The sequence below is a fragment of the Xiphias gladius genome, chromosome 24 (genome assembly GCF_016859285.1).
Source record: "Xiphias gladius isolate SHS-SW01 ecotype Sanya breed wild chromosome 24, ASM1685928v1, whole genome shotgun sequence".
Lineage (NCBI taxonomy): Eukaryota > Metazoa > Chordata > Actinopteri > Istiophoriformes > Xiphiidae > Xiphias > Xiphias gladius.
The window spans coordinates 15164781-15190544 of record NC_053423.1 but is presented as its reverse complement, the minus strand read 5'-3'; the positions used below and the strand labels follow the sequence as shown (position 1 = coordinate 15190544).

Genomic DNA, 25764 nt, shown 5'->3' with positions numbered 1-25764 from the left:
TATACACACAATCGGGAACACTGTGAGCTGAAATGAAATGAGGGAATATCTAACTTCAGATATCTGCCAGTCTGACTTCTGTATGATACGCTCTCCAAAATAAACCCTTAGACGGAAAGCAAATGATCCACAGTGATGTATAATAGTTTGACAAGAGGAAATTAACAATAGCTCCATTGTTAATATAAAATATAGTTGCTTTATGAAGCTGCATGACCTTTAACACACAGATTACCATATACATTAACAAGTGTTAATGAGAAAAAAAAATGTCATTCTTGTAGTATGATCATGTAGACAGATTGGACACTGTAGGATCTAAATAGTAATAGTATTATGATCTTACTGAGGTCATTGTGAAACTAAATCTGTGTTTTTGCTTCTGGCCACAAGACTACAAAAATGATGTACAACTTAACACCATAAAATTTCATTAACTTAACAGACTAAAAATGTTTTATGACACAAGTTCTTCACAAGTCTATAAAAAGAGTTGGTCAAAGTGTTGAATAAATCAAACTGCCAGGCAACTGACTCTGAAGTCGACAGCCACTAAAACCTTTTATAGACGTAAGTGCCCCAAAACACATATCTATTTGTCACAGACCTCAGGACTCATTCATATCTTCTGTTTCAGTTCTTATAAACCTTACATCTTTTATGGGAAATGTCTTAAAAGAATTTCTGAAAATCATTTTTCAGATGTAGTTAGTGGAAATCCATGTACATGTCCTGTAAGTGCTATGCAAAGGCAACTGGACTTTCTTGAAGTTCTTGAGGACGTTTTGCCTCTCATCCGAAAGCCTTCTTCAGTTCTAACCAACTAGTGGGGAGTTCCAGGCATTTTATCCTGTGGTGAGATCAGAAGAACTTGACACCTTGATGGTCGTAAGGGTGACAAGTGAGTCATTGACCCACCCTGCCATCATGTGAGCCGTTGAGGTCACATTAGTCCTGTTGTGGTTGGGTGTTCAGCTGTCTGGGGAGTGAATTTAGAACTGCATTGTAGGTGGCTGACAGGTGGTGGCTTAGACCACCTCCTCTGTTTAGTGACGGCTGTTGTCGAGATTGACAGAGATGGCTTCTTTCACTCCTCTTTCAAACCATTGTTCCTCTTTGGCCAAAATGCATACATCACTGTCCTGAAAAGAGTGTCCTTTGTCCTTAAGATGCAGGTGGACTGCTGAGTCCTGGCCTTAGGAACTGGCTCTTCTGTGTTGTGCCATGTGCTTATGTAGCAGTTGTTTAGTTTCCCCAGTGTACAGGTGTGTGCATTCTTTGCTGCATTGGACTGCGTAAACTACGTTGTTCTGCTTGTGCCTGGGTATTTTGTCCTTAGGGTGGACAAGTTTTTGCCTCAGAGTGTTATTGGGCTTGAATTGCACAGGAATGTTATGTTTGTAGAAGATCCTCCTGAGTTTTTCAGATAATCCAGCAACGTAGGGAATGACAATGTTGTTTCCTTTATTGCAGTTTTCTTCTCTGTCTGTTCTACTTCTTTCTGTGGTTTTGACGAAGGCCCAGTTGGGTTAACAGGAAGTTCTATGTGCTTCCTTGATGTGTTTATGTTCCTTCTCTCTCCCCTCTGTGTGTTTATTTTGACCCAGGTGTCATGCATATACCTAAACCAGTGGTTTGGGGAGTCTCCTGCAAAAGAGTTCAGGGCTCTGCTCTCTACTTCTTCCATGTAGAGATTAGCCAATGTTGTTAACACTGATGAGCCCATGGCACAGCCGTGCTTCTGTCTGTAGAAACCTTCATTGAATTGGAATTAGCTGGTAGTCAGGCAGAGGTCAAGCAAGGCGCATATGTGATCAGGGGTGAGGTTGGTTCTGTTGGGTATAGTGCTGTATGGCTGTGATGAGGTATACATCCGGTACCTGTTCTGGTGTTATTGCAAAGTTTAGTCCTTTGGATAAGACATCCTTTTATGGTTGAGTGAGGTTCCTGTCAGAGAGGTTCTTACCCACTTTCCTTGAATGTCCAGCTGTGTTGTGGGGTTGTGCTTCCTTCTCCAGGTCAGTTCGTCTGTTTTGTGTGCAGTGCTGAGTCGTGACTGCAAGGTTAGGAACTTGCATGTCTGTTGTTCCTTTCCTTTGGTGTGTTGTGAATCCTGTGCAACAAACCTGGAGACGTGCTCCAGTACTTCACTGGGAAGATGTGACGTCAACTCCCCGAGCATCTTTTCAGTCCTAGCTTTAAGGGCATCAGTGGTTAAATATACTTGTCTCACCCTCTCGTTGAGTGGTTCTGAGCCGTCAGAAGGATCTTTTCTGCTCTGTAGCCTTTAACGGTGGAACCCAGGCATAGGCTGTTGGGAATAACCCTGAGTTGCCTGCATCTCAGGTTGAAAAAAGGAGGTTCCTATAATCAGCAAGTTTTCTGGAAGTCCTCTCTTATTCCCACACTAGTCGAAGAGTTCTCGTCCCAGATTCCCAGTCATCCAGGTCAATGTATTCTGTAAGTGCTATGCAAAGGCAACTGGACTTGCTTGAAGTTCTTGAAGACGTTTCACGTCTCATCCGAAAGGCTTCGTCATGTACTTCTTCCATGTACATGGTTTCTTGTAACAAATTCTATGCTTTATTGTCAAGCATCTCAACATCTTTTCTGTTCCAGTATAAAACTTGGTTCATCTTTTATAAAAGTTACTGCTGACAGAGGTATAAAACCCCCAAACTCATTGAATCATCCCCCTCTGTCTTTGCCTCTCTTTCTTATGCTTCTCTTATTGTCTTCTTCTCTGTCTGTCTCTATCTTTGCTGTCCTTCACTCCCCCTCTCCAATCCTCCTGTATGCAGTGTCATCTGTCACACTTAAAACTCTTAAAGCATGGCAGCATTCTCTCTCTTTTCTATTACTTTGCTCTCACTTTTTACCCACTACTCAGTCCTTTTCTCCCATCTCACTTCTTCCCTCTCCATCTCGTGCTCCCTGTACCTGGACTCAACTGTAATTGCTTATCTAGGGAGGAATAAAAGCCAAGTAAATAGTTAGTGTGTGTGTGTGTGTGTGTGTGTGTGTGTGTGTGTGTGTGTGTGTGTGTGTGTGTGTGTGTGTGTACGTGTTTGTTTGAGAGAGAGAGAGAGAGAGAGAGAGAGAGAGTGGTAGACAGAGCTATATGCTGCTGTCTGCATGCAGATCTTTGTCTGCCCCTGTGTGTGTGTGCTTGTGTGCTTTTGTGTGTGTGTGTGTGTGTGTGTGTGTGTGTGTGTGTGTGTGTGTGTTTGTGTGTGTGTTTGTGTGTGTGTGTGTGTGTGTGTGTGTGTGTGTGTGTGTGTGTGTGTGTGTGTGTGTGTGTGTGTGTGTGTGTGTGTGTTCGTGATTGTGACAAATGCAGATAGTTCTACAGATGGCCCATAAAAGCAGCAGCTTGTAATGAAGCAACTGAGACTCAAATCATGGTTATGGTAAACTGGGGAGAGACAAAGATAGGTAAAGAGAGGCAGAGATACCTAGATGAAGAGAGAGAATAGAAATTAGGAAGAAGTGAGAGTAAGAGATAATAAATAAGGGAGGGCAGGCAGCAATAAACCATGAAAAGGAGTGTGGTGTAGCCAATGGCTACTGAATAAACTAGTGTAATGAAACTATGTGATGTTCACAATAAACTAGGCAGAAAAAGAAAATGAGGAATGAAGGGATACACAGAGGGGGTGGTATAGTGGTACGGATGGAACAGGAGAGAGAGGGAGAGGCAAGGACCTGGCATGTCATCAAAGTTCTTAGTCGAGGAGGAGGGAGGAAATGGGTGGCGTATGACAGGAGGAGACATTGAAGGAAGAAGGGGAGAGATTAAAAAAACAAGGGGACATGGGAAAGATAAAAATAAACTGATAAAGAAGTAGAAACAGATGCATAAAAGAAGGAAGAAATTTTTTTTAAAAGTGCAAATGAAGCAGAGGAAACAGTAAAAACATCATGAAAAGATAGGTGATAAAACAAAGATAGGTGGAATGAAAATGTACCGATTGAAATTGAATGGCTAAGAAGGGAAAGTCTTGGTGTGTGTGTTTTTGATAGCATCTTGAACCACTGACAGACTGGCACTGTAGGTTTGTGTGTTGGTGAGAGTAAATGTGTGGCTGATAGGACACACAGCACCAAACAGCCTGACACTGAGAAGGGCCACACTGACTGGCAAAATCAATAGGCCAACGGGTCGCAACACTAGGCCAACCTGACATCCAGACACAATACAGCACAGGGGGTCGCCACATTGATGGATGACCCTGGCTCTGTGTGTGTATGTGCATGTGCATGTGTGCTAGTATCCAGGTGTGCCTTGTCAGTGTGCGTTTCTCTAACTGTGTGTCTGTGTGGAGATAAGGAGGATTGGGGTTAGAGGTGGGTCATTCAGGGTCCTTAGCAAAACGATTTCCCTCTCTCATATTGCTGTCCATGCTCTCTGAGCCCCAGGATTTAATATACCCTCTAAAGAAAACCTTAAAGAGAAAATTTATATAAACTTATTAAAGCACACGAGGGGATGCTTGGTGTTTTTGTTTCTGTAATGGAAACTAATTTAGAGGCAAAGTTATTTCTGTTATTAAGTTCTTTCTGTTCTAGTTATATCTACTTTTAAATGAACCACAAGCTTGGTCTACTGGACCTCATCACATTCAAGATAGATGCTAATAATAAAAAGATAGCAAGATTCATTTAAAACAATCTAAAAGACTGTGCATGTGTCCACTGAGAGAAATGCAGAACATCTTCATAACCCTTTAAGTAATCATCGGCACTGTGGCTGTAGAGAGGTAGAGAGCGGGAGGAGTGTAATTGAAGAGGTATGATAATAGAGTAGTTTAAATGAATCAATCAGCCAACCAATATAAGAATCACTCAAACGGTTAATTTGCTGACATCAGATCTTGTCTACCCACTGTCTACTTTCTGAATGATAATTTTTGCCGTTAGAAGGGATAGGATTCCCCTGCAGCTTTACTCTAGCTTTTTATTTGAAGATTATTGCGCATATTTGTGAAGTTAAAGGAGTGAAGAACTGCAAGGTTTTCAGAGTTACTGACGACAATTGAAGAAAACTGCAGCTCTGTCTCCACCTCTCATTTGGGAGCGTACTGAGCATAGTCTTTCACACTGCTGCTGTTGACTTCTTCCTTTCTCTCCCCCTTTAACTTTCTCTCTTCTTCCCTCCCTCGCTCCCTCTCTCTGAGTAGTTCTATCCGTCAGGTTGGGCATCTTCTGTCTCTTGTTTTATATTCCTCCAGCTCTTTCTGTCTCTCTCTGCTCTCGCCTCCCTCTCACCCCATCATTTCTCCCCTGTCCCTAACCCCTATCTGTCTGAACAGTTTCATAGTTGTATCAATCAAGTTCAAACAATAAGACTAGAGCTGGTCCCTGTTCTCCCATCTACTTCCTGGTTTATGGCTTGTAGTACCCTTTCTTTCCCTCTCTCTATTTCTCTCTCCCTCTCTCTGCTGTGTGTGTTTGTATATGTGGATGTTTATATTCACACATATGTCTTAGGCACAAAACTTTAAATCTATCTAGAGAGAATAATGTGATTAGCTAAAAAGCATTTTTACACTACCTCTCTCGCTTTTTTTCTAAGGCTGAGTTTAGTCTGCTTCGACTGGGACTGCACTCAAGGTGTCCTCTTATATCCATCCTGCTTGGCAATATGTGTTACAAAGCTAAAAAATATTTTTTAAAAGTATAGGCTTGAGGATTTGCCAATATGATTGCTTGGTATGAGATTTTAGAACAGCCAATAGTGACAATATGTCAAAGGCTGTTGCTGACAATGAAACTGTGTTTTGCAGCATGTGGACGGAGGCTGCAAGTGCTCCAGAGGAGTCTCTGGATTGAATGCATCACTGTCCAAAAGCAGTCAAGTGACAGCTGAGTTAGGGGAAATAGTTAAACATTTAAGTACAATTAATTCCGAAAAGAAGTTGAAAAAGCCTAAATCCTTGTCCATTTCTCTTTATCTCTTTTGGTCTGCAGAACTTCACAGTACATCTTGTGGAAACCCTGGGGTCCCACCCAAAGCAGTGCTAAGTGGTGGCGGACGTTTTGCTGTAGGAGACCGTGTGCAGTACAGTTGTGTTCCAGGTTACGTCTTAGACGGCCACGCCACACTCACCTGCATCACCAATGCCGGAAACACCGCCGTCTGGGACTTTCCTGCTCCAATTTGTCGAGGTACAGACACCTAAACCTGTATGTGTATGTGAACGACTGGATATGAAGAGTTTTTTTCTAAAATGTAAATTCACTGAAAATGTGCCATCCACTCATTTGAACTACATGTCTGAAAATGAAAACAAATGATGAAAACAGAAATTACAATCTTAGTTATAAGTTTGTTTTTTAAATAACACTTGACTCTTCAATATTTTAGAAATACTGACCTCCATATAATAGTTTTCCAAAACAAAATATAAAGAATTTTGGAAGAAAACCCTTCATTATTATTTATGTGTGTTTGTGTGTCTGTGTGAGAGACAGAAAGACAGACAGACTGTGCATGCATTTTTGTGTGTGTGTATGTGAAAGAGAACGAGGCAGACAAACCAAGAATGCTTGTGTGTATTGTTGACTTGCTTATGGTGTGTGCAGTTCTTTTTATGCTTGAATTTATAGTCAAAGGTGTGTGTAGGAGAGAGGCAAATATGTAGTGTGGATGCGGAGTGTGTATGCTATTGTCTATTTCTGGATTCTGGGGTAGGTGTTGTCTGTGTACATAGTCTTGTATGCTATGTCACACTACAGTATGCATTCTAAAGAACAACTCTGTTTCATTTTACAAAATTGTTCAGACAGACATCCTCCATACAGTGTAGGTGGATGCAAATATAGTGGAATGTACTGCATGTGTGCATGTAGAAGTACATGCGAAGATTTACACGTGCGTTAAAAATACGTTTCCAGTAATTTTTATTAAAATTACAACAGCAGCAGTAGCATCTAAAGTAAATAATATATACATAACATATTGTTGAATAACACAATTGTAGATAATGGTTAAATTACAGCTCCATTATCCATTTTTGATATTTTCATTGAATTTCTGTAAATAAATCCCTGTTATGGAGAGGGTTTCTTGTGCAGCCAATCCTACTGAGAATCACATCCACAATCTGCAGATTTATACAGCCCTCAGCTGCTGACAGCTCATTGTTTTACTTTGCCAGACCATATGGTGGAGTCCCAGCGGCACTCATTGGCCCCCATTTACAAAACTTTGTGTAGCCAGTGTGCAAGCTCGCTCAAAAAGAGAGAGCCAGAGTAAATGAGTGACTCTTAAAGAGAGCCGAACACCTGACACGCAACAGAGGCAAGGATATGTTTCTGGGTAGTTGGGGGACAGATCAGTAAATAAAGGCGATGGCTTATTGGACATGCAATTGACAGGTGATGACAAAGAGGACTTCATTGGAATGCCAATGTCGGATTTTACTGGACGAGTGATTAGGCAAGTGATGGTTAACCATAATCATAGCCAAAAGAATTTGATAACCTAATAAGTTGATTGTTACGGTAGCTCAATTTGTGGCTTTCTTGATTGGGTGTCAGCTGGAGGTTGAGGCTATTAAGTCACATGGTCTGGTTGGTGCTTTGAAAATGGGGCGTTCTGAAATGACTGTCACCAACATGTAAATGGCCAGGTGGCAGCTACATCGGCACCCTGTGCATCTGTGAGGGACTATGCTTACAGAGAATGGAGCTGATTTACAGTTTAACGTGACCGGATTATTACCAAGTTTACACTGGAACCTCAAGTGATAGAAGGTCTCACAGCCTTAACACCATACTCTTTATCACAATATGGTCCTTGAAGCCTGGGGTGAACGAATGACATTACGTTATACCTTTTCTAATTTGTCTGCCCTAAGCTTCCTTTTTGCTGTAAAACTATTTATTCAAATAAATTACTAAATTACAGTAACCATACATATATTCACATATACTTACAGTGAAAGTCAGTATTTTGCCATAGAGATAGGTATACCTTGAATTTAAAATTTCTGAAAAAAGCATAATTGCAATTATTAATTACATTATTTTCTCCAATAAAATATTAAATAAATACACAGGATTTGAGTTAAAGATGTTTCTCCTTTCATCAAAACTACTTAATCAGTGACTCGTTACACCTCCCTTTATGTTATTCCAATGACTCATGTGACTGCCAAGTTTCATCAGTGACCTGAACTTGCCGAGGCATAGACAGTGATTTAGTTACCGGACTGAACTTTACTGCTCCGGCTGAATGAATTTTGGTTTTAAATGTGATAAGCAACAGAGAGTCAGTCATTCACAAGAACAACATCCTATAACACACAGGAGAAGGCCCTTACACTCCTCAGAGGGGGCCCAACACACCTCGCCCCCCCGGAGGGAGGGGGCGGATTCACAGTACTGAACTTGGAGGACTATCAGTTCATGGTATGTGCACTCCTTGATGCAAGCGCAAGCGATAAACAAGAGCGATACCACCAACCGCTACAAAACAAGAAGGCAATTAATTTCTTACAAACACTGGAAACACAGAAAGTGTGCATCACCATAGCATCTACCTCTGAGAAACTGCTGTAGGAGCTATACTCACTGTCAGTGGCAATTATTTGGGGAGCTCTATCAACAAAGTTCAAGGACACACACCGGACATTTTTATGCCAATATTTCTTTGTGATGACAATGGACCGGATATAGTGACAACAGCAGACGCCCAACCTGAGCAAACAAGTAGAATGCAATCCACGCCAGGTTCTCTTTATTGGATATTTGCTTGAACACTACAAAGTATTATAGTGGTTTAGATATATGGATGTCGAGAAACAAAAAGGCAGAGGTTAAGGCTGTGACAAATTAACTCTGTGGAAACTAGTGGCAGTATCATTAAGAAAGAGATGGATAACATAAGCCTGGCCTTCGTGCAGTTTTCAAAAAAGCAAGGGGTAAATCTGACATAAGGCTTACATTAAAGCTCACCCACGTAGGCCTCCGTGTATTTTTTTATTTATACCATCCAAACCAGAAAAATTTGGGAAAATCTGGACCATATACACTGAAAGACAGAACAAAATCATATTATCATTTTGTATGTAGCCAGACTTCAGAAACTTGCAGAGAATTTTTAACAAACACAGTATATTAATATTTTGCAATATTGGCTATGTGCTGAGGCAACACCTGGTTCATCATACTAAGATTGTCTCTGCCATTAAGTGCAGTAAGCTTGTGAAAATATTTTTAAACTGGTAACATTAAACAGTCCCTTAGGAAACCCAAGCAAATCTCTTTAGTTAAGACTTAATCTACTCCAGTCTATACTCACCTGGACAGCTAGAAACACAGCTCCAAGGACTTTTATTTACACGTTATTCATAAAGAATGGAAAGCTGGTTTAAGAAAGCCATTAAAGAAAACAAATATCTCTCTATTCATTTGACATAAGGCTGCTATATGACAGTTTGGTTGGGATCTTTCAGTTGAATGCAAAGGATTTCCCCATTCAGTAGAGTGGAAAACGCAACTTTTACTGATTACTGAAATGCCCTCAAGTACAAGTCCTGGAGATTTTGCATTGTATTTTGACTGAGATCTGACTAAAACTGCAGGAAAAATAATCCAGTTTACTGGTGGGTTGCATTGATACCAGTCACTAATTACAGTAGGCTATCCCATTTTTATCTTCATCATTTTACAGTTTGATAACAAAGACAGAAATGAGTAAAGTTTTATTTCTGACATCACACGATGGAACCAAAATGCAAAAAGACATGTCAATTTTCTTCATCATGAATCTAAGGATACTGGATTGGACCATACAAGTGTGTGTAATTCTCATGAAATTTCCCCAATTGGCCCTGCCTTTTCGTGCACAACAGTGCCAACCGAAAACCAGTCTACTATATGCAACAATGTGCTGAATTGCTGCACAACATACCTCACTTTGCAGTGAACCGTAATTTGGGTCTAGGGAAGGAAGAGGGGGAGAAGAAGAGGAAAGAAGGAGAAACGGGAGAAATGGCAACTTGTCAGTGCTGGATTAGCAATGTCTCTGTCACTCTGTCAGGAAGGCTAAGAGGAGCTAAGCTACTAATGCGTTCACACCAACTCAGAAACACACACATACACTACTGTTCTCACCCGCTCCCACCCCTGCACCTCCCACATATACATGTCATGCAAAAAACCTTTACTTGAGTGCTTCTGTACGTGTGTGTGTGTGTGTGTGTGGTGGGGGAGGTGTGTGTGTGTGTGTGTGTGTGTGTGTGTGTGTGTGTGTGTGTGTGTGTGTGTGTGTGTGTGTGTGTGTGTGTGTGAGAGTGTGTGGGCAGGGGGAGGGGGCGGGTGCGGTCGCTGGCACCTAGAGGCATTCATACTAGCCGTAATAGCTTTCTATCAATTATTCAGCCATGCAATCAAATGACATGAAATGCAGTGCTTTTTGCAATATCACCGTAAATTTGGCCCCCCTCCTGTGCTCCTGTCCCTTTATTCTTACAATTATATAAATGTAAACATGAACAACTATCTACATTACACATTGTGCTTAAATTATCTTGCATTCAGCATGAATGGAATAGATAAGAATGGAAAAATCCCTCACTTAAAATGGTAGGATGCTGCTCTTTTCAACTCTATTCGTAATCATCTCTTACCTTTATGACCAAAACAGTCCCAGTGCTAATATTTTTGACTCTTTGTATACAATATCCTGTGCTTTTGTTTTATAAAGGATGTAGATAACATCTGATAATGTATGTACAACCCAAAATTGATAAAGATTAAGGAACAAGTATTCACCTGACTACACTTGAAAAGTTACGATTCGTTACAGACCTCAATCTAATATAGCCTATAGACCTCAATCTAATATAGCTTTGTATTAAGCAGTGTGTTTCGCACTCATTTTGCACTAAATTTGAGGTCGTCCTCTTCCGTGGTGACGTAAGTATCATTCTGTGCCACAAAAACCTGATTAAGGATGTGGCTGATGGAATGTAATAATGAAATGTTGTACCTTGATCATATGAACAGTGTGTCGTTTAATTTTAAAAACCTTAAATGGACTTAGTGAAATGGATTTGACTGTGTGTCAGCTCAGCATCAACTTTATTGCTAAGGTTCAAAGGGAACATCATCATCTACACACACAGCCTAGTTAACATATGTACAGCTTGGGTGTCAAGTAGCTAAGCTAAGCTAAAAAAGCTGAGTAGTTTAGAAACACCATTAAGTTTGACTACTATTAAGCTACCATTAAGTTTGTATCATAAAACCTCCTCTAGTTTTTTTATGATTGACTAATTTGGTAAAAGAGAGTCTTACAGAGACAAACTGATGAAGAACGCATGACAGCTTTAAATAGGCTCCAGCAATGGGTCTAATAATACAAAATTTTGCAGTTGGGATTGACTTCGATGTGATAATAATGGTAGATAATCTGCTGGGTAGATAAAATTACCCAGCAGTGCAGGAGAAATGTTCATTGATACTCTTATTATTGAGTGTGCAATTACTTTACTTATCTATTTATTTTTTTTGCATTGCATTCAAGTTTCCTTTCTCAGTTTTGAATTAACAGTAAGGCACCCTTCATTGGTGTAGTTAAGCTGTTGCCGTCAGGAGTAGATGTCACCATGCAGATGACAGGAAGTTGTCTAACATAGCAAGAGCAACTAGAGAATTTAGGATTTTTCATTTAGTAATTCCAAGAACTTTGAATGGGTTGGGAACCATTGGCAATGTGGGCCTGTAGATCAACGTAGTCACTGTATGTGATTTTGAGGCATACAAATAAACTTCACTTGACCTGATTTATAACTGCAGCAACAGCAGAACCAATCTTACAAACACCATTTGAAACTTCGCTAGTATCGGAAGGATGCTGTTTCAGCATACTTTTATTACACCCAAACTGTGTTATATACTACAATGAGAAAAATATAATGGAGAAACATACTGCACAGCTACAGTATGTCACTTTAACACCTACAGCATAAAAGTATAAAATGTATATATGTGTAATGGAGAGAACCTCTGTGTGGGACTATGAGTGCATCTGTTTGTTTGTGCATTTATGAAGGAGTGTCACTATGTGTGCTTCTACTAAGTTGGTGCAGAATTATTTACAGGACAGAAATATCCTTCAGCATTCAAGACATCCATATTCACACAAACACACACATACACATGAGCGTAGTTGGCCCTGAGAAAATTTCATCATGATCTCACAGATAAAGAGCATGCTTGAATATTCATGAGTTTGGGTGAATGTGTATGTGTGTATGGGTGGGGGTGGTCTGAGTGCGAGAAAGAGATAAACTGAGACAGAGCACTGGTGAATATAGTGTGCATATTTTTATGGAGCAAGGAAGAGAGTGCGAACTGAAGATGTGGGAATTTAAGAGAAATTGTGACTGACCCTGTGCATGCTTGTGTATGTACGGGTGCATTAGTACGCATGAATAACTTTGAGTGTACCACAAACACAAATTGCTTTCTGTACAATATCTTTAAATCATAATAAGACCATTTGGAGGAGACAGAGAGAAGAGAGAGAGAGAGAGAGAGAGAGAGAGAGAGAGATCCACACACAGTGAAAGAGAGAAATGGGTGACACAAAAGGGCCCAAAAGTGGGGGTTAGAGAGAGGTGGAAGAGCTAGAAGGAGAGCAAGTAGAGGCTGATTGTTGGAAATGAAAAAGTAATAATGTGGTCTGGAAAAACTCAAAATTAGACTGGCTGAGGAACGGAAATGAAATGAGTGTGTATTAGTTGTTTGGTGGTGAGTGTGTGTGTGTGTGTGTGTGTGTGTGCGTGTGCGTGTGCGTGCGTGCGTGTGTGTTCACAGGGGTATGCGTATTATTGGTTGAGCTCGTAGTACTAATTCTGCTGCAGTCTAATCAGGCAACATTTGAATTTTTGTTTTTCTGTTGTGAGAAATAACACTGCAGGCATATTATGCCCCAAACAAAAGCCATGCCATGGCAGAATTTAGCTTCAACCTGTGCCCATATACAATCCTTATGGTGTGTTCAGACAAAACATGAAGCTAATTCTAGAGGAAGCATGTACAGTATGAATACAGTGCAGGTCGATGAAATGTATGAGTGGACACATACCAATTTGAATTGATGCATCTGCGGGTTGAAAATGTTGTAATCTCGGTGAAAATGCACATTTATCCCAAAGATTCAGGACCCGCCGCCCCATGACAAATAAGGGGAGGTGAAGGAAGTAGTTAAAGCAAAGAAAAGCATTCATTTATTTGAAACTAACACAAACAAAATAGAAATATCAAAATGTTATGAGGTGTGACAGTCAGAGAATCAGTATTTTTGGCGTGTATGAATAAATGATAAAATATTGAGTATTGTGTTGGATAGTAAAAAGGGGATAATAAAGACAAGGACGGGGAGCCTGGCACACTAGGAGCAGAGTTTCCCCTTTCTCTCTCCCGGACGGCACAAGTAGTGTGCGCTCTTATAGCACCGGCAACACCAGGCCCGGGTGTTCCCAATGAACGGCGACCCGACCACACAAAAGGCTTCTGCAACACAAAACACAAAGGCAAAAGACAAGCAGCCAACCCACCAGCCAGAATAGGCAGGTCCATTACAGAAACAAGCGGGAATATGAAGCAAAATGGAGAAAAATAAGACAAACTACTCGAATTTCTGGATTTGAGACCACTCCCACACACACACACTTGGGTATGCACTGTCAGCTAGTTACCGGCTAATATGTGTACCCTTGCAACATTGGCTGTATGTGCTGAAGAAAAGTTGTCATATTTGCATGAATGAAGCAAGGCTAAAATTCATTTACATCCTGCGTCAAAACACCTTTAGTTATAGCTCACTGAGTTCCTCGGGTGGTAGCTGATAGGGCTCTACTACTAGGGAACTTTCGAAACTTGTTAAAAAATACTAAATGTACTCCATTATTATATGGCAGTGACCTTTGAGATGATGCTGGGTAATACTATATACATATTAGGACTGGAAGGAACCAACAACAAGAATGTCAGTATCTTGTCTGTTTGCACCAGGTTTGATTTTTTTTCAGCTTCAGTATTTTGGTCATGAGTTTAAACCAAGTATAACCTGACAAACCCAGACAAAAACGTAACTGAAAGGAAGTCTGAGAGCGAGGAAAGAAATCAAAACACTCATTTAACTGTATCTGTTCATTCTAGCTTAACAAAGGACGAAGTGAATATGGGGAAAATGAAAAGAGAGACAGAAAGACAGACAGAAAAAAGAGAAAGAAACCATTAAATTATTGGTTGAGAATCTTGAAAAAGCTGTTGTTATGGATACAGTCTATATGCTAATTCGGAGTCAAATTAGCCAGCTTTGTTGTAATGGAGAGACTACGTTGTCAGATATCTTTGTAAAAAAAACCTTTGTTCTTTTTTTCCTTTCGTGCTGATCTGACCTTTATGACGAAACTGTAAATGTTAAAGTTTTATGCTTCATAATATGTATTCTTTGATCTAAAGTAACACAATAATCCTTAAATATATATGATGGCTATGATTTTACACCAGAAAAGAAATTTTATTTTACTGTAATCATATCATATTCAAGTCACAGAACCCAGATCAGAAGACAGTAAAGCAGATGTAGGAGGAAGGAAGCTCTTCCGATTCTTCACTTAGTCATTAATTCTCACATTTTCAGGAGCCCAACCTGTGGACTTTTACTTTTAGACTGACATAATGGACAAGTTGGCCTTTTTATGTGAAATTTCTTTTCCCAGAGGCATAGATAAGTTAACCAATTTAACTGTTCTTTATCATTCATTCATTATTATTATTATTATCATTCATTGTTTACCATAGCAGTAATGCTAAAGGGACATTTTTAATGTGGTTTACAGTATGATGTTGATGTGGTAGGGATGAGACACAGGTGATTTCTAGTTAGCAGCAATGAAGCACAGCTGTACAAAAAAAAAAAAAACAAACCAAAAAAAAACAAAAAGATATTTTACTGACAAAAAGTAAAATGAATACCAGGCCTAAAAATTGATAAAAGGTTCAGCAGCATTATGTCATCATTTTAATTAATTTGTAATGACCTTTTCTTCTTTTAAAAGGATTAGAATAAGAATGTTTTCTAAGAGAACAGCGCCGTGCTGAACCAAGGATGTGTTGTCAGTCAACTCCCTGGTAATATGAGGACGTTTCTGATGATATGGCCTTGAACAGGTGCTTTGAATCTGATTTTGCAGCAACATGTCTCTCATAGCACTGAAAATCACAACATTTTGGAAAACTCCAGTAGAGGGTATTTCTAAGTAGTAAATATAACAGTCATAGGCTGCATCACATGTTACAGGCCCCTTTCACGTGAAAATGAATAAAAAACCTAAACCAGGTGTTAAACAGGTGATATTAGATTAGACCATTTATACTGTTTTCTTAGTATAATCTTATAGAGGATGATTGCTGTATTTCAATCACATTCTGCCAGTCAGCCCTTTAAACTCTGCTGAAGTTGGTTGACTTCCACACCAACTTTCTCTGACTTTCAGAATTCACTTTACGTCTGTGTGTGCGTGACAGAGAGTGTAAGTGACGGCTTCTGACAATGTGCATGACCCTCTATGTGTGTGACATTGTGTTCGTGACATTGTGTTTGTGTGTGTGTGTGTGTGTGTGTGTGTGTGTGTGTGTGTGTGTGTGTGTGTGTGTGTGTGTGTGTGTGTGTGTGTGTGTGTGTGTGTGTGTGTGTGTGTGTGTGTGTGTGTGTGTGTGTGTGTGTGTGTGTGTGTGTGGGTGTGTTTTGCCCAAGACTCACTAGAATTGTTGCCAGGTAAAATGGTAAGATCATCATGGTAGTATTGTTATCCTCATGACAGTGTTAGTTTCCAGGTAGCATCCCTTTTATTCTTTTCCCTTTTTCACCTATTCACTTCTTCCTGCCGTCCTACAAATGAAATTAACTCTTGTCACTCAGCGATACAGTGGATAAAATGATTAAAGTTAAAAATCAACCATGTTTAACTTAGGCCTTTCCTTTAAATCAAAGGCTGGGTCTGGTTGCCAATACGATATCACTACGATATCACTGAGGCGTCAAATAAGGTTATAATGCTTTGTTCAAAAGCTGTTAAAAAGTGAAGATATTGTATATACTGAGGAATTCCATCTGCTGAGGAAGGCCACGAGATGTGTCTGGAAACTTCAAGTTAGACCTTGTGTTGATACTTACATTAGAGAGTAAAACAATTGAAGCCACAATAGTTAAGGCAGTGGACAGTATAGCATTTTCTACTCTCTTTCTGCTGCACTTTCTCAGTTTCAGTCTGTGTTATGTTATTTCATGCATCAGATACCCTCACAAAGAGTGTAGGAGAGAGGGACCACAATGCCAGTGTGCCAAGTAGCGTGAACTACTTCAGCCCAGCTTTGGCAGATTACAGTGTTTATGCAGGTAGTTTCCTCCGGCGCACGCGCACACACACACACACACACACACACACACACACACACACACACACACACACACACACACACACACACATTTGGGAATATACACCCGCCCTTTGCAGAGCAGGAGATTCAAGATGAGCTGTCATATTGATTCAAACAAGCTGCAAAGACACTGAGACTGGCTGTATGTTTATTTGTTTATATCCCCCTATATTTGTGTGTATGTGGCTGTGTGCATTTGTGTATTCATTAGTGATTATGTACTTGATGTGTGTGTTTGCTAGCACGTCTGTATGTTTCTTACTGAGGAGAATCAAAGACTTTTGAGACTCATGAAATGATCAAATGAACTTCTACAAGTCAGCGGCAGAAATCTCCTCTCTCCAACGAGTGAAACTTTCTGAAACTGTGAAGAAAAAAAAACGGTACTTTTTCCCCATTAACAACCTGCAGTGCTGACGAAAGAAAGACATTTTCCGCAGGTCAGTATAGTGATCCTATCTAATTAGCATCAGGAATCAATGGTCCCATTTGGTGAAGCAAGAGTCAAATCAGCTGTATGTTTATGCTGTAAATAAGATCAGTTGTTATTCAGCTTGTCAAAGTGCTAGCTGGCTGATATTTATCAGTGCTGGGAATTGGCACTTCTTTCACAGAAACTGTGGACACCATTACTAATTAGCTTGATTTATATGTTCCTTTTCAATTCAGCTAATTATTTTAACTCACATCTATTTATAAGTACATTTCAAAAGAATATATTTTAATAATCTTTTTTACCAAAAATAGCCTTGAACTCATTACATGCTTGTGAGCTGAATGCCATGTAACAAATGCTTTCTGACAACACCTCTAAGTAACATCTTTTCTGTGATGATTAACAATTTGTGGTTACGTGTCAATCCTACAGATCTACAAGAAACAAAACAAATCTACTTTCTATGTATTCATGAAATATAGAAAGACCACGTCATCACTACATCAAAGCACTTTAATAAACACACTGGCGTGGTGCATTTATTAACTATGTACAATTTAAATCCAGTTAGCCACCCTTTTTAGTGCAAGAACCTAGAATATTTACCTTATCCTTTTTACCACTTCTATATTTGTTTTTTCTTGTGAATTTAATGCTGTATCAGATGTGGGGTATTTGATTTTTCCATTGGCGGATCTGCAAAACTGTTAAGACAGTCGATCTGCACTTTAAGTAACACACATAAGTTTGACAAAATTAAAACCAAGCATGTTGCTCACTGTGATGGATTACCAATCAAGCAAATTTCAGGCCTCTGTACGGTGAGTTTTGTATAGAGTATTGAGAGGTGAAAAGAATGATTGTTTTGAATGTGGGGAAACACATTTAAGGACAAAACGAAAGCAACAACAAAAAAAGTGATAGTTTTTGGTCCTTTAATAAGTTAATCATTTTGACAGAATTTGAATAATCAAATAAAACTATAATTTTTATGCACATTTACAACTCTGACAACATCCGATGTCATAGAAAAGTACAGTAGACATACCTGCTTTAACTTGAAAATCAGATTTATTTCAGACATCCTGGCATTTTATTTTTCCTCATGACAACACCCACTCTAATGACTCCTAAGTAGGACAAAGCAAACCAGAAAAAGACTTTGCTTGTGATGTTTATGTCAATGACTGGAGCAAGTTCGCCCCCCCCCCATCCCTTTCTTTCACACACATACACACACTTCTTCCACCTTCTCCATGGTCTCATTATTAAGTTGCTAATGGTTCTCTGTGGATTCAAAGCTCTGCTGATCCAAGCAGCTGGAGACACACACACACACACACACACACACACACAAACACACGCACCCCGCTAAACAGACAGACAGAGAGGACCACACACACCATATACAGTACATGCCCAGGTAGAAAGTAAGGTAATAGAGGACTGTATGTTCCCGCCAGTGAAAAAAAACTGACACATTTAGTAATGCAATACCCTGCCCTAGCTCTTGACACACAGACACATAGACACACACACACACACACACACACACACACACACACACACACACACACACGCACCCCGCCAAACAGACAGACAGAGAGGACCACACACACCATATACAATACATGCCCGGGTAGAAAGTAAGGTAATAGAGGACTGTATGTTCCCGCCACTGAAAAAAAACATGGACACGGACACATTTAGTAATGCAATACCCTGCCCTAGCTCTTGACACACAGACACATAGACACACACACACACACACACACACACACACACACACACACACACACACACACACACACACACACATACAGATCCATTCTGACCATTCTGCTAATCCTTCTCTGTGGAAGTCAGTATGGGGATTTAATTTTTTAATACGTCCTTGTGTGTTAAAATTCTAGAGTGCAATTACTGAAAGTGCAAATTATAGTCTCCTAAACTGTCAAAATTGTGTCGGCATATTTTACCCTTAATTTCTAAACAAACTACAGTAATCAGTGCCCCATCATAGTCTGGCCATGATTTGTACTTTTAAAAAGTTTAAGCTGACATTGTCAAAAATAGTGTTTATTTGAATAAAGATTAATTGAATTACATAATTGAAGTGTAGCTTTTTATGTTGTTCTCAATCTGTGGTATGTTGGAAGTATGCATCTCTTATACAATTTGAATTTGTAGATTTTACAAACTGCTTAACTGCTTTGACATTTTATTAACAGCAATATCACTGGCATATTTAAAAAAAACAAAAACAAAAAACAAAAAAAACCCCCAAAATGGACAGTCTTGACATATTGTAGTTCTGATGACAGCTGCCTGCTGGACCTAAGGAAACCAAATAACAGCCAAAAACTGACTCATTTTTATCAAGCACTGCTTATTTCCATGACAGTTGACTAAGGGTGAGACATTACGACTCCTGACATCTAGAAACCCCAAAACGTAGAATATGTAGAAATATGACAAACCTTCTCAGGTTAAAAAATCTTTTTTTACGTGGCAGGTAGTCACCATGCTTGTTTTATTTATAACAGAAATAACGGTGCAGCATCTGAAATTAAATTTAATTTCACAGTAATGAAACTCTCTCTCCACACCTCCCTGTTTCACTCTCTCTCTTTCAGATCAATGTACCAGTCTTGTAGTGACACTTGAAGTACTCTTATCTCGTCACTGCAGACCTGCTCAATTCTTGCTACCTCTCTCCTGTCCTCCCCTCCACTTCTCTCTCCCCTCTTTTCCCTTCCTGTCCTGTCCTCGCATCTTCCTTGCTCTGCACATATTGCATCTCTCCTCTCCTCTCCTCTCCTCTGATGTTGATAATGGGTGCCGTCTAAACTTTGGTTAACAGTGACATATGAGGTTGCTGTTGTGGCTCATCTACAAGTACTCTGCACTGCTAACATTTTCACAAATAAGACTGATACGACTACCCTCTTTCTGCTTCTGCCTCTCTCTCTCTCTGTTTAATATCTTTATCTCATCCATGCTCTCTTGCACACACATGTGTTTTGTGAAATGCCTCTCTCTGTAAACTTTAGGGCTTTCTATGTTTCTACTTGTAGTAAACCTCTCCATAGTTCTCCATATGCAGAGTAGCTTCTATGACTCCAAGGCTGTAGCTGTAATGGTCTAAAATGGGTCTCAACAGGGTAACATAACACCACAGCATCACAGCTTATGGTGTCTTAGCCATTTAAATGCCAATTTAAGTCTGCCCTCTCCTCTGTTTATATTCAATCAACGTGTAAAGCATTACAGACAAATTAATTTAGATTTTTTTTTTCATAAGCTATGCGAGACAGGGAAGATAATTTTGTCATACATTTTGACCAAAAAATATTTAAATCAATATTGATTACTCATAATATTGATTGCCTTCCTTGGTGAGCTTAGTTGTTTGATGGAACCTCACAGCATTAGCTGCAATTTCTCAACACCTGCAATAATCAAAGGTGCAGTTATAGAACAGCGAGAATTTACTGAAACAACCCTACATTCTATCTGTACAGCCAAAACAGAAAACAAAAATCAAATATTCAGTTAAGATGCTTGTCCTACTGAGGCTTACCTGCACTGACTTATTCAGACATTGAATTACTGTGGCTGATAAACATCATGAAGATCTTCAACACAGCCCATGGTACTAAAAGGATTCCAGTAAGACACTAGTTATTTATTAATACAACCTATTAATGTATTTATAAAGATGCAAGTATTGGCTCGTGTAAGAATCAGTGCTGCAAACTTACACCGCATCAGTGTGTGGCTGTGTGATCAGCAGATCTATGGTTATTTATTTAACCATAAGACACCACAGATGCTGGTATAGCAGTAGCACACCTGTGGTGCAGTTGTAAAAGCATTCACAATCCCCCGGAGGAAACCAGAGTAGCTGGTCTGTCTGGATCTATTAGTGTGAGTGATATGATATTGCATGCAATGATTTTTGTATTGTCGCATTGGAGAAACATCATCTCCCATTATCGCGATCAAATATTCCTAGAACAATACTGTGTATAGCCAACATGTGAGATCTGGCACTAGCCACAACAGTACTAAGTCACCTAGGTATAACACCTTCTGCTATTTATAATTATGTTTTTCGCCTGACGTTATTGTTGAAACAATGGACAAAATAACAGAAACACCCCACAAGCTAAAGCATTACAATAATATCCTAAACTGCAGTATCAAATCCTGCTGAAGAGATGATTTAACACCTCGCTGTTGGTACATGTTGGAAAAAGGATTAAGAAATGAGCCATATGGTTACATTCACTTAAAACCACAGATCTGAACGGCTTCTGTGTGAAATTTGTCAAAAATGATTTTGGTCAAATTCCAAGTAACAAGTCTTAGTGCTCCTGTACCTCTGTGTCTGTCTGTGCGACAGCCGCCTCTCCTTCCAAGTTCTCCAGTGACAGTACCCGCCTTGAGCTATCCAGCTCCTGTATAAAATCCTACGTGGAAGAAAATGCCAGCCTTCACTGAAATCTGGTTGTTTTGAAATATCAAAACAATTACAGCATGCAAGACATGTGACAGGACAATATCATCAAACTATACCATTTCACAATCACACTACTTTTTGATCAGAATGTTATTTTTACCTGGCCTGAACAGTTAAGCTTAGGCAGGTCACAATACAACTGTAGCATTAGCAACTAATGCTATCACCCTGGAAGTGGGGTACACAATACTTACTTGCATTTTAGAGTAAAATGTATCCCTGGGAAAACTATTGGAATCGTCGTTTTTAGGTGCATTTAGGTAACTTTTAAATACAACTACAAAACATCAAATCCTTTTTTGTATTAGATCACACTATATGTGCCTAAATATGTTTTGAAGTGTCTCAGAGGGATAGTTACACACCCAAATGAAAGAAATTTATATTTAGTTGAATTATCATGGTTTTTTTGTTACCAGTTCCTGATTTATTCATAGCATAGATTTTCGCAGCACAGATTGAGGTTTCTATCAGCCAGCAGAAGGTTTGTGTCAGGTGTACATTAGTTCACACAAACACACAATGCCGTGCAAACCAAAAAAATTCAGATACTCACATATGCGTACATACACAGCCAGGGTTGACGCACACACATGCTCACAAACTTTTCTTTCACGCTTTAACACACACAGACACACACAGACCCGCAGACACTCACCCAACATAGTGGCAGTGCTGTAGTCAGCAGGGACTCATTTAGCCACTAAACGATTCAGGATGTTCCCAATGTCGATGTGTGTGGATGCCTGTGCGTGTGTAAGTGTGTGTGTATGTGTGTGTGCGTGCGTGTGTGTGTGTGTGTTTGTGTGTGTGTGAAGGTTTGTGGCCAACAGTGCCATGGATTTTCAGGACAGCAGGTTTCTCTTCATCTTTCCAACCCTGTACCACCTCTCATGCAGTATCAACTCCCCTCTCCTTACCCGTTCTTTAATGAACACCCTTAATTGTAAATTACTTACTACATCTTAAACCTTGGAACAGGCCAGTGCAATTTTTTCATTAGATATTAATGTTGATAAGTGCCTGGCAACATCCTCAGTGCCCCCGCCTACAGTATCTCCTCGGACAGAGCTTTCTTTGTGATTTTGTGAGCGATGTGTCTGATAAGACTGGATCAATAGCTGTCACTTACCCTCCATAAAGCAATTTCATCTAAGCAGGATGTAAGAAAAAAACCAACATGGCCCACCAAGGCCCCCCTCTGGTTTCTGCTCTCTATGAGATGTTTTTTGTTTTGTTTTTTTTTTTGTCTGTTAAGGCAAAATTCATCACACACTTTCCACAGTCTGGGCCCATCCACATCATCTGCTAGTGGAGTCAGGAAGTTGGCTCTGTGATGGTGCCTCAGTTTGCTTTGTTACCATGTAAGTGATTTTTATACAGCTGTTCACAGCCACGGTGCCTGCACTCTCCAAAATTTTATTTCATACAGTACATCTCATTTTATTCAATCAGCCCCTCATGTTGCACTTGACCAATGGAGTGTTGGTCACGTCCTTAATTTGATCATCTGCTGCAGCTGCAATGTTTGATGTAATGGACGCACATGGCTATTGTTATTTGAATGTTGCATACATGCATAATCTGCTTCCCAATTCGTGCCTTGTTGTTGTTCTCCTCCCTGCTATTGTATGAGGTTCTGCATGGTGGACTGTTTTTTTTTACTCCAGCTGATTGTGGAGCTGTCTTAGGAAGAAAATAGTATTAGTAGATGAAGAAATGTAAGTGGTTAGTAGGCACACACCAATAAAGAGCCCTGGTTGAGGTATTTTCATATTTAAGTAAAAGCTTACACCATGTGTGTCTTTTCAGTGTGTGTATATGAGTATGTATGTTTATGTGTAACCTGTGTATATGCGATTCATTTGTTGGTTGGAGAGAATTAAAGATGGAAGATTAGTCATGGCTGCTTAATCACATCTATAAGATACACATGGCTGCTGTGACAAGCGAAAGAGTCTTTTAAATGGACAATAGGACAATAACCATGGCTGCCATAATAACACAAAGAAGCTGCTGTGTGAACAGACAAATTCTGTAATTACATCGTCACTAGGGGAGAGATTTGTTAAAGCCCTTCAGTTGTTTGAAGAGTTAAATATTTTATTTATTATTATTTAATGAAAAACAACATATTTTCTAAATATAACCAAAAGTATTAGTAGTATATTTGAAGTAGTTGTTGTCACAGAATTCTATATTATTACAGTAATTGAAGGAAGTTCAATTACTGTCATTTTGAAGTTTTCCGTCAGAGAGAAGTCTCAGAGTTGATGTTAAATGTGTGGACATAAAGCCATTTTGGTTTTATTACGTGTTGTCGTGTTGAGTTTCATGAGCACTGGGCCTTGGAAAGCAATTTATTGTTCAGTTATCATTAATATACAGAGGCCAGCAGTGTTGTCAGCAGTCGACAGATTATACTGTAGATATGTTGTGAAAAAGAACATGATATTTTGCTGTCAGCATTCTGTCAGACAGGTATGAGTACTGAGAAACATACATGTACACCTGTTGTTAATTGTGTGGCAGACAGACAGACTGTTGTTTGTGTAGGTGTGTGTGTAACAGACTGTGTGACTGATTGTATGGGTGTTATAGATCCAGTAGAGAAAATGTTACTATGGGAACAGAACCATCTCCACTACCTAGCAACATTTAGAGTTCTGGATCTGCTGACCCTTTCCCTTGCTCTTCCTCACTCCTCCTCCCTCTATTTCTCTTCTTTGCCCTCTTCTTCCCCTGTCTCTCGATACTTTGACAGGTTAATGCTCAGCTACCGTGTCAGACTTATACATACACACACACACACACACTCACATGCATGCACGCAGCCTGAGGTGGTGTGTAACAGGGGATTTCAAGGGGGACAGCAGGATAGACAGTTTAATCTGAGGGAGAAGAAGGGGTGGCGGAAAAGCAAAAGGGAGAAGGAGATACAGAGAAAGAGAGTGGAAGAGAGACAGAATGGGGGTAAAGGTTATGGCCGGGACATGTCTGCGAGAAACAGAGGAAAAACTTCATTACTCTTCCACTCCAGAGGAAAAGAGTGAGTAAAAGGAAGTGAGTTGTGGAGATCCAGGGCAAAACTTTTGCTTTTCTAGCCATTTTATTTGGAGGAACATCGTAAAACAACAGTCCAGCAGGGCTCAGAGCATAGTTAATTCATCCTACTATTAGTTGTAATGCTGTTATTCTATTCTTTTTGGTCCCATAGTAGTTGCCAGTGAGGTAATAACTAAATCTGAATTAATAAACAACATGAATGCAAAGCAGTCTGCTGTTACTCAAGGATTTGAGCCAAAATAAGCTTAGAGGAATGATAACAACTTGAGGTTTAAAAATATTTAGCTGCTGTTTGGGAAGCGTGTGATTCTCCATAGATAACCCTGAGGAAGTTGGCTGTCCGTGTTTTTTTTTTAAACCATCTGCTCAGGGGCCCCCTGGTGGTAAAGGGCCCTTGTGCACCAACCTGCTGTATATCAGTTTATGATGGCTGTGCCCAACTTTAATATCTGTGTGTGTGTGTGTGTGTGTGTGTGTGTGTGTGTGTGTGTGTGTGTGTGTGTGTGTGTGTGTGTGTGTGTGTGTGTGTGTGTGCAGAAAGTTGTGCGCAGTCTTGTGTGATCTAGTGTGATTGTAAATATCCTAGACAACACAATTTCTGTGTTTGTGTCTATCCAATTGTTTTGTCTGTGTGTATAAGTGTGTGGTTGTATGTGCATGTCATTGTAGGTGCAGGCGTGTTCGTTCATCTGTATTTGTCTGTGCAGATGTGGGTGTATAGGCTTATTCCAGGTCCCCTGGGAGAGTGCTGATTGACAACGCTATCCCTGGTTGTCATGGTGATGATGATGGATGTGTTTTGGGTTACCACGGAGACCGCTGTTTAGACGTTCTATCTGCATGCATAATATAGTTTTAGCATAAATAGATTCTGTAGCTGACAGAGAGATAGAGAAAAGGGGACATTTAGGAAAAAAACAGAAAAAAACTTTACCAGCTGACTTTGCTACATGTAGTCGGCGTTACATGTATGACTTACCATGTTATATGTGACGACTGCACATTAAATAGGATACAAAACAGTAGCTGGCCAAGATGAAGCCCACCTGCACATAGAGAGATGAAAAATGGGCAAACAGTTAGAGAGCCAGGCACGCAAGTGTTAAAAACAGCACACGTCCTCTGATAAAGATGAAAGAGTCAGCACTGTGGAATTATAGAATTTTAACTATCCTCTACTTGTAGTGCTGAATTTTTAACACCTTCATCTGCAGAGTTATCCAGAAGTTATACTTTTTACAATGAAAGCATAGCAAAAGATCCAACGCCCCGT

At 39.8% G+C, this 25764-nt stretch overlaps 1 protein-coding gene across 1 annotated transcript in view; it reads left to right on the top strand.

Annotated features, from left to right (window-relative positions):
* Window positions 1-25764, top strand: part of LOC120786433 (CUB and sushi domain-containing protein 3-like) — a 252081-nt gene that overhangs the window by 56280 nt on the left and 170037 nt on the right. Inside the window, exon 4 of the mRNA XM_040121879.1 lies at window positions 5971-6168. Coding sequence (XP_039977813.1) covers window positions 5971-6168 — 198 coding nt within the window. The remainder of the gene's footprint in view (window positions 1-5970; window positions 6169-25764) is intronic.